At 51.9% G+C, this 10,064-nt stretch overlaps 1 protein-coding gene and 1 long non-coding RNA gene across 2 annotated transcripts; one reads left to right on the top strand and one right to left on the bottom strand.

Moving 5' to 3' along the window:
• Positions 1–1,532: 1,532 nt before the first annotated feature.
• Positions 1,533–3,177, bottom strand: LOC134482145 (uncharacterized). Its single transcript, XR_015638909.1, has 2 exons — positions 3,111–3,177; positions 1,533–1,900 (listed from the first exon to the last, which is right to left on the bottom strand). It is a non-coding gene; the product is annotated as an uncharacterized LOC134482145 (long non-coding RNA).
• Positions 3,178–3,703: 526 nt separating this feature from the next.
• Reep4 (receptor accessory protein 4) lies at positions 3,704–6,911 on the top strand. Its single transcript, NM_001025279.1, has 8 exons — positions 3,704–3,753; positions 4,508–4,580; positions 4,952–5,028; positions 5,120–5,240; positions 5,658–5,771; positions 5,923–6,058; positions 6,186–6,340; positions 6,432–6,911. The coding sequence occupies exons 1-8, from the start codon at positions 3,722–3,724 to the stop codon at positions 6,495–6,497; spliced, it is 774 nt and encodes a 257-aa protein (NP_001020450.1). The 5' UTR covers positions 3,704–3,721; the 3' UTR covers positions 6,498–6,911.
• The last annotated feature ends 3,153 nt before the right edge of the window (positions 6,912–10,064 follow it).

The raw sequence follows: 10,064 nt of genomic DNA on the forward strand, positions 1-10,064 counted from the left end.
TTCGAGGAGATACACAATACTTTTTGTTTGGTGTTTTTGATGTAGTCCTGGCTGTCCTAGAACTCAATATGTAGACTAGGTTGGCTTCAAACTCACAGAAACCTACCTACATCTGCCTCCCAAGCGCTGGGGTTAGAGAGGTATGCCATCACACCCGAGATGCCGGAGAGATGGCTCAGCAGTTAAGAGCACTGGCTGTCCTTCTAGCGCCCACATAGAGGCTAACAGGCCCTGTCTCTCCAATTCCAGAGTTGATCTGACATGCTCTTCTGGCTTCTGCAAGCACACGTATGCACACATACATGCAGGCAAGACACTTACACACACACACACACACACACACACACACACACACAACACACACGGGGTACAGTGCTTTCCTAGCGTTCAGGAAGCTGAAGCCCTGGGTTTGAACTCTAGCATTGCATGAACCAAACACTATGACATGGGCCTGCATTTAGGAAGAAGAATCAGGAAGATCAAGGCCTTATCTAGACTACTTAGGACACTGTAACAAAGAAAAAAAAGAAAAAAGAAAAAAGATGGCTCTTAAAATGGTGTGTCTGGGACCTTCTTAATGGGATCCTCAAGGCCTTGGGTGTTTTTTGTTTCTCCAAAAAAAGTATGGGGGCAGGGGCATTAGGAGCAAGGGAGCAGTAAGGCATGGGGGAGTTTCTCCTGCGGGCAGGTTTCATTGCTGGCTCCCACATCCAGCAATACCAATAAAATTGATGATAATAATTAAGACTATATAATCACCATGTGTTTGTTTGTTCCCAAGAAGCCTCCTTTCCCATCATTACCAATTCCATCCTTATAGATGGTGGGCGGCAACTATGCTCTAATAAAAGGCAGTAACTGCCCCTGTTTCCACCCCCACAGCCCTGGGGTAGCTTGGCTTGCATCCTTACCGTGTGTGTGTGTGTGTGTGTGTGTGTGTGTGTGTGTGTGTGTGTGTGTGTGTGTTGAGATGAGGTACTGATCTCCCTATTTTCAGTTGGAGCAACTGAAACCGAGGGCAGATGTCACAAAGGGAAAAAAAAAAATGTGTAAAAAAAAAAAGTCAGGGCTGGGGATTTAGCTCAGTGGGGGGCTGGGGATTTAGCTCAGTGGTAGAGCGCTTACCTAGGAAGCGCAAGGCCCTGGGTTCGGTCCCCAGCTCCGGAAAAAAAAAAAAGAACCAAAAAAAAAAAAAAAAAAAAAGTCAAGGGGTTGGGGATTTAGCTCAGTGGTAGAGCGCTTGCCTAGCAACCGCAAGGCCCTGGGTTCGGTCCCCAGCTCCGAAAAAAAGAAAAAGAAAAAAAAAAGTCCACCAAAACAGTCTTTCTCTCCTTTGTGGCTTCCTCCCTTCTTGCATGTGTTACCAGAGTTAACTTCTATCTGTCCATGACCCCTACCAGGTCCTCTTATACCCAGCTGCTGCTGACTCCTAAGAGAATGGACCACACCACACATTTAGCCACTGACCAATATATACTGCTTGGTAACATTCCCCATTTACTTCAAAAGCACATTTCTTATTTTTTTAAGGATTTATTTACTTTTATTTCATGTACATTGGTGTTTTGCTTTCACTTATGTCTGAAAGTGCCAGATCCCCTGGAACTGGAGCTACAGACAGTTGTGAGCTGTCATGCGAATGCTTGGAATTGAACCTTGATCCTCTGGAAGAGCAGTCAGTGCTGAGTCATCTCTCCAGCCCCCTGAGCATGGTTCTTACTGTTGGTTTCTTTAAGATCTTTGCAAAGATTAAGGCCATTGGTAAATCAAAGAAGCGTCTTCTTACAGTAGATAGTTGACAGAGACCCACAGTTGAACAGCATAAAGAGACTGTGTGACTTCAGAGCAGTCAGACCGAAACAGGATGTCTCCCAGGCCTCCCTTCAAGACACCGGGATCTCTGCAAAAGTGGAGACAGACAGATTGTAAGAACCGGAGGTGGTACCTGCTTCCACAGAAACTGTTCTCCAGACCCGATGGGCAGATGCGCACATGAATTCAGAGACTGACAGCACACAACCTGCCCAAGCTCAAGCCAGACAAAAATCTAAGCACAGAGGAGAGGAAGTTTTATCCTTAGCCATGAAGCTATTCAAAACTGATAACTCCTGGAAGAGGGGAAATTCGTCTTCTCCAATGGAGTCTCATTGGGTATGTCAACCATACTCCAGGGTAGGCCTCATGCTTCATAGTAGTTGGCCAACAGAAATCAGACTCCATGGTTCTGTTTGTTTTGGTTTGTGGTTTGTGGTTTGTGGGGTGTGTGTGTGTGTGTGTGTGTGTGTGTGTGTGTGTGTGTGTGTGTATTTTCACATACTCAAGTATGTGAAAATAGGGTTTGTTTTTTTTTGGTTGTATGGTGGTGGTGTTCATCTTTAATCCTAGCACTTGAGAGACAGAGGCAGGTGGATCAAGGCTAGCCTAGTGTACAGATGGAATTCCCAGACACCCAGAGGTTCAAAGAGAAACCCTTTCTCAAAAAAAGACTTAGATGACGACGACAGTTTGTCAAATGTTAAAATCTCCAGTGTGGCCAACCTTATAAGAAGCTTTAATAATCCCATCAGTTCACACAACAGCAAGCACCAAACAGCAAGTGCTGATTTTAGAATTTTCTGGGATATGTGTATCCCTGTCTCAGAAACAGGTGAGATTTCAAAATTCTTCACTCAGTCTCCAAGACATTGGGGTCAGACTGCCCAGGTATATGGACCATGGAAAGATGCTTTAGAAACAAGTGGAGCCTTGAAGCTGTCAGGAGGGTGATTCTCCAACCCCACTCGTCCCTCCTTTCTATCATGGTCAGCTGGACTACTGGGAGGATAGGATCAGATCAGAACCTGCTTCCTCTCAGCCAAGTACTCATTTCATTCTCTATCCCATCTTACAGAGATGGAGAAATGATAAAAGGGCATCGGAAGAACACTCCCGAGCCCTCTTTTATTGCCTCTCCTTTTGTTTGCTTGCGAGAGTGTATTGATATACTTGTAACCCAGCCTGGACTGGTTGGTAATTCTCCTGTCTCAATCTCAGAGACTCATGTGTGCGCCACCACACCTAGCTAGGAGTCCGGGTTGCTGTTATTCCTCTCTATCTTTTCACCTGCTAACCTTTCAGATCTGGAAGACTGTTCGACCCGTGGCCCCACCTCCGAAGTGCGCGGAGCATCGCCGCTTTAAGAGACCGGCCTTTTGTCTCCCTGACCTCGTCCCGCCCCTCTGAAGGCTTCATTGCGCTTGCGTCTGGAGCTTGAGCTCTGGGGTTGGGCAGGACCTGGTTCCGTGCAACTTTCAAGTGAGTTACAAACTCCGCCCCGGAGACCGGTGCAGGTGGTCGGGCGCTCTTGGACCCCGGCGGTCCGTGAGAGCGGAGGTCCGGACCTGCCACCCGGACCCGAGACTCACAGCGAAGCCCTAGACGGGTTGACGAACGGTTCTCCGCGGCAGGGACTGTGGGACTGAGCCGCCAGGATTCGGCGGCGCGGGGCGGAGGAACGCGCTCGCCTGCCCGCCTCGGTCCTAAGGCGGCTTCCTCTGCGAGGCCCTCTGTCCACTGGTTCCGGGTTCTCCGGGCTCTCCGCACTGCAGGGTCGGAGTCAGGAGGGGTGATCTCCACCTCCACCGAGGGACAGGTGTACTGCAGCACCACTCGTCACCCTATCCCCGCTCCTGAGTGAGCGTCCCTGCGATTGTCTCTTGATATCATCCCTTAGACTGTCAGGATGGTGTCTTGGATGATCTGTCGCCTGGTGGTGTGAGTATGGCCACTGTGAGACACCCGCCTCCCCTTATTCCCGGATGCCAACCTGCCTTTGGGTGGAAAATGGGAAAGTTTGGTAAAGAAGGGAATTTTCTGAACTCCATGACCCCGTTCCCCAGCACACACTTAACGGTCCTGGAGGTCTGAAGTGGGACCTGGTCACTGCATACCTTGTTTCCACCCTGCAGCCTTCTGGCCTGACAGAGACCCTTCCAACATGCGCACACGCTGCAGACAGGTGCTGGTAGGGCTCAGGGCCTTTACCACCCACAGCCCTGTGAGAAGGTGATTAGGTGCTGCTGTGGGCGGAGAATCCAGATGCCTCCTTCCCATCTGGGCAGCCACACGACCCTCCAAAGTAGCTTCAGTCTCTGAAGTCTGCACTTCACTTTTGAATACTCCAACACCTGGCTCAAACACCCCTCACTGCGTGCCGGTGGCCCTGGGCCTGATTACCTGTAGTGGGAAGGGACAGCCTCGTGTTGTCACCCACCTTGTTGTGTGTTCTCAATCTGTCCTTGTACCCATGGGCCACCAGCACAGGCCTGGGCAGGCTTGGGATGTTTGTAAACAGGAGGGTGGGGAGGCAGCCTCCAGGGCACTGACTCAGGCACCCAGGCTTGTGCAAGCCAAGCGGGAAAAACAGGGCAGGCACTGCCATCTTGCACCCAGGACAGGGGAAGCAGCCACCTGGCAGGGAGAGGGCGGGGCATGGTGCCCCTCACACTTCCTATGGCTGCTGTTCCAGGCTAATATTTGGCATGCTATATCCTGCATATGCTTCCTACAAGGCTGTGAAGAGCAAGAACATCCGAGAATATGTAAGTGCAAAGAGTGGGGTAGATGACAGCCTTGAGGAATGGTCAGGGAGGTGTTGGGACGATGCAGGAGGGCCTGGGCTAGCCTGTCAGACCTCAGGGGCTCAATGGTAGAACAGATAGTGAGTAGAGCAGTTAAACGGAGGGAAGGCCAGTCATTAACGTGGCCATGGAGGACCTTGTGGGCGAAGCATGCTGGGTTGGGCACTGGAACGAAAGGCACTTTCTCAGGGGCTCCAGTCTAAGCAGATGTGGGAAAATGTAGCCAACGACGCAGTGGAACTGGCTTTGAGGAATATCTGGGCTGGGCCAGCTGGGGGCGGGCATTGGCACCTCAGGCTTCCAAGCTGAGCCCCATGCACTCTGACCCACAGGTCCGGTGGATGATGTATTGGATTGTCTTTGCAATCTTCATGGCAGCGGAAACCTTCACAGACATCTTCATTTCCTGGTTTGGCACAGGGATTGGCAGGCCATGGGTTGGGAAGGCCCACTCACCACCTGGCATCTGGCTCACACTAACCCCTCCCCTGCCGCCACAGGTTCCCGTTTTATTATGAGATCAAGATGGCCTTCGTGCTGTGGCTGCTGTCACCTTACACCAAGGGGGCCAGCCTGCTTTACAGAAAGTTTGTCCACCCGTCCCTATCCCGCCACGAGAAGGTACCCCTGGGGGTAGATAGAGCAGAAACAGAGGAGGGTCTGTCAGGGAAGTGTGTCAGAGAGAAAGGCCTGCATGTCAGGTTCAGGGAGCCAGAGTTGCCTGTTCCTCTGTAGTTTTACTGAGGGACTGTGATAGGGGTTGGCTTTCCCCATCCACCTGGATGATACATATGGATGACCTTGAGGGCTGTGGCAGGCCAACAGGAAGTTGACATGGCATAGAAGAATGGAAGGGATACCCACTAAGTTGTGGAGTGGGTGTGTAGTTGGGGAACCCTGCTCTTAGTTGCTTTTCTGGGACTTTGTGGCTCCTGGGTGCTAAGTAGTGCCCATGGGATTTCGACAGCCAGTGGCTTCTTGGGGTCTGCAGAGATATGGCCCTTTTGTTGATCTGAGATCTCCACCCTGGGTCTGCAGGAGATCGACGCATGCATTGTGCAGGCAAAGGAGCGCAGCTACGAAACCATGCTCAGTTTCGGGAAGCGGAGCCTCAACATGGCTGCCTCTGCCGCTGTGCAGGCTGCTACCAAGGTGCTCTGGGCCCTGGTGCTCACAGGGAGCGTCACTCCCACTCCCAGTATCTTTGAGCCAGATCAGTTCTGAATCTTGTGCCCCAGCGATTAGCCTTCTCCTTGCAGCCTTCCTGTGCAGCTAACAGTGCCTCCCATCCCTCACCTCCTAGAGTCAAGGTGCCCTAGCTGGAAGGCTGAGGAGCTTCTCTATGCAAGATCTGCGCTCTATCCCTGACACCTCTGCCCCCACCTACCAAGATCCCCTCTACCTGGAAGACCAGGCCCCCCGGCGGAGACCCCCTATCGGTAAGTGGGGAAGGGACAGAAAACCAACCTGGGAAGGCGAGCCTCTCTGAAGGACTAAAGGAAAACTGGCATGACCCCAGGCTTGTATAAATGTCCAGCTCTGCCCTCGATGGCCTCTCTCTCACAGGATACCGGCCAGGCGGCCTGCAAGACAGTGACACAGAGGACGAGTGTTGGTCAGACAATGAGATAGCCCCCCAGCCACCTGTTCGGCCCCGAGAGAAGCCTCTGAGTCGCAGCCAGAGCCTCCGTGTGGTCAAGAGAAAGCCATTAGTTCGAGAGGTAAGTGTATCATTGGAAGGACTATGGGAGGGAGGTGGGCAGAGCTTCTATGCCCACATCGCTCATGGTACATTGGCTTTCTCTCCCCAAGGGCACCTCACGCTCCTTGAAGGTCCGAACCCGGAAAAAGACCATTCCCTCTGACCTGGACAGCTAGAATCTGCAGATGCAGGCCACCTTACCTCTGGAGCCAGCAGGGGACCTTTCTCTGCTCCTTCTGGCTTCTGCCTAAGGCTGTGCCTAAGGGGCACATGGTGTGCTACCCTCCAGGGGCTACACCCACAGTATACCAAAGCAGGCCAGGCCCAGGGTTATTTATTGCCTTCCTCTGCCTTTTACTTTCCCAGACAGGGAACCAGAGCCCCACCAGTCCCTAAAGACAAAACCAAAAGTCCAACCAGCTGTGTTCATTCCTTCTTGTCCTCCAAAATACTTGACAGCCTTTTCCAAGGCCTGGTGTGTGTCCATGTGTGTGTGTGCGCAGGTGTGTCCTAGCTGAGTGTTTTGTGTTGGTGAGTGAGGTCAGGCTTGTGAATATTTTTATAAATAAATACCAGTGTTTGGCCTCTCCTGATTTGTCTCCTCACAACTCACTGCAGGCCAGAAGATTTCTGTGCCCCATCCCACCTGCAAGTGTTCTTATAGTTGCTCCTAGCGACCTCCGTGGAGTCAGTGTGGAGCCCAGTGTGTTGGCACAAGCCCTTAATTCCAACATGGTTGAGGGTAAGAGGGCAGGAAAATCTCTGAGTTGGAGTCCAGCATAGTCTACGCCAGTTCCAGGTTAGAGAGGACCTGGACTAGAGAGACCCTGTGTCAAAAAAAAAAAAAAAAAAAAAGAGTCAGACTGATCTTGAAGACTCGGAGTCAGGAAAAAATACTGTCCCTTAAAGGAAGAGACAAAAGTATGGAGGGCTTATAGAAACTGCACAAAGGGAACCTGGGGAGGCAGGCTAGGTCTTCATAAACCTAGAGAGGTCACAGTTCAGTAAACTCGTGCAGACATTCGGGTACGACCAGGGTGAATTTGCACTCTAAGCCACAAGAGGGCAGCAGCTGCCTAGGACCAGGCTGCCCCCACCTTCCAGGTCAAGGTGGGCGGGGCTAGGAGACTAGCCAAAGCCTCACCCTGCTGGGGCCTGGCTGCTGATGGGGCAGGCGGAAGGAATGATGCCCAACCCAGCAGAGCCAATGATAGCCCTTCTCTGATGCTTGCAGCTGATGTGTGGCCTTCTCCATCCATAGAGACCCAGACTCTTGCCCTGGATTGGCTTTAATCCATCTCCTTTGATCCCTGGGTCATCTGCCCCTGAAGTAGGAATCACATGGTACCTGGGGTCCTCCCTCCTCCCACCCCATCTGTCCTTCCCACTTGGGACTAAAGAGTGCTGGTTGGAGGGAAAATATGAGCTGCTAAATTGGAGTGGCCTGTGAGGATTAACTCTTGGTGTAGGGATTATCTGGGGTTTATTGGAGGGAAGGCACTTAATCTGTGTGGCTGATTTGGCCTTGCATGGATTGGGATTGAGTGGCTTTTCTCTATAGCATTCTCTCTCTATATGATGCTGATTTTTTACTCAAAAGGCACATTGCTGGATACTGTAGGGGTAAGAAGACAGGAAGTAGCTACTATTATTATGACCCCCATTTCCCAAATAGGCACACAAAGGGCAAATGATTTGCCCAAGGTGTCCTAGCTAGTAAGTGGCAGGATTGGGCTTTGGACCAGGCAGTCTGGCTCCAGAGTTGATGTCCTTAATCACTATTCAGTAAATGGGCTGTTCCTTGCCTGGGGGGGGGAGGGGCAGGGAGAAGGAGCCTGGCATGTGTGGAATATTTGCTTCGCGCCTGACATTGTGCTGGGCATTTCACAGAGACGGTGTCTTTGAATCCTCTCAAAGGGGCCTGTTGTCCATCTTCCAGGTGAAAGGCTTTCTCCTCCATAGAGCTGCTACCTGAGAGGTGGGCAAAGTCACTTGGTCCTCCTGGCGGAACTGCTGAAGCCACTGTCCCCAAACTGCAGAGCCCACCTCCACCCTTCTCTGTCCTACTTGGTTCTCCCACCCCAACTCATACATCTGTCTCAGAGCCCTCTTCGTGCAAGCCTCTGCCTGGCCTTGCTTCTCATGGAGAGACTTTGGTCTCATCCTGACTGTGTCAGATCCATTTTCATTTCTCCTCTGTCGTGACTTTAGCCTTATTTCACTGTTGTATCCCAGCCCCAGTCTACATGGTTGAACCAAGCTGTGGTATTTTTATAACTGCGTGATTCGTCGGTGAAATCCTGCTTAGTGTTTAACTTCGGTGCTGAAACATCACCCCTTCCTCTGGGAAGCCTCTCTTACTCCCCAGCACAGGGTTAGAAGGCAGGGAGTCATTGATGAGCACGATCAATCTCCAAGGGCAGCCTCCAGCCTCAGCCCAAGGCCTGACTTCTCCTCTGAGGCCTGAAGAGGACTTCGTCTAAACCAATGCACACATCAAACGTCGTAAACCTCTTCAGGGTGGGAGTGAACTTTTGCTTTGGTGTCTGTGCCCCGTGTCACCTCAGTTCCACCATACAGCTTTCAAAACCTCAGTGTCTCTGGTTCAGCTTGGTGAATGGCAGGCTAAAATCGTATGGTTCCTAAGCATCCTGAGGCCACAGAAAAAGAAATGAGTAGAGGGTTCAGGTGGTAGGCATTTCTGGGCAAGTATAAATGTGAGCTGAGACCTGAGACTCTGGGTAGCACCTGGATATCCCTCAGACCAGCTCTGCCTCTCTGGGAACTACCTAGACACACCTCCACCCAGCACAATATTCCCCTGGAGAAAGTCCCTGGCCCACCACTGATGCTTTGGCCTGGCCTCTCAAAGGGAGGGTGTCTGGTCTTGTTCCTACTTTCCAAGGACCACCAGTTTTGTACTTGATACCAGTGTGCCTGGGCTCCCTGGTAGGATCAAGGTTGGGAAGGACCTGATACCAGAGACCAGTCCCTAGCACATACCTTCTGTGGCTTCTAGTCCCACCCCCACTCCTCAACTTTCCCTACCCTTCCTGGCCTGTTACCATGACAGCTGGGACTTCCTTCTCAACAGTTGTTCTCTCTGCCTCTCACCATCCTTTTAGCCCTCTGCCTCCGACTCCATCCATCACTGTCCCTCTGACCTATGGCCCTTCATTGGCCTTGTCAGTTTCCCCTTCTCTGGATCCTGTCACGACACACAGGATCCCATGGCTTTATGCTTAGCTGCCACTCTCAGAAGTATTCTAAGCTTCTGGGTCCCACACACACAGCCTTAACCCAGACTGAGTTGAGGGTCCTGGCAGGCACTGGAGGAGTTTCAGGGGGTAACTGTTCAGGTCCTTGTCCCCATTTTTCACCCAGAATCTGGGATGGGTGGCCACTAACAAGCGACCTTCACCGCTGGTGCCTAGGGTTGGGGGGATCCTGGGGGCATAGCTGGCATGGCTACACACACAGGTCCCAAGCTCAGCCTGGAACACAGTGGAGGCTAGATGGCAGTGGGGGAGGGCTAGAGAAAGGAAAGGCTCCAAAAGAGGAATTAGGTCAAGGATGTGGGTGGGTGGGCGAGAGGAAAGGATAGCATCTACCCCAAGCTTCCTCCTAGCTCCAGCAGCATCTCCTCATTTCCCTTCCCTGTCCCCTCCCCCTGGTCCTGGGAGATTTCTCCCGATATCCCCCTTCCCCATGTCCTCCACCCCAAGCATGGCCACAGGGGTGGG

Source organism: Rattus norvegicus, chromosome 15 (genome assembly GCF_021556685.1).
Source record: "Rattus norvegicus strain SHRSP/BbbUtx chromosome 15, alternate assembly SHRSP_T2T, whole genome shotgun sequence".
Lineage (NCBI taxonomy): Eukaryota > Metazoa > Chordata > Mammalia > Rodentia > Muridae > Rattus > Rattus norvegicus.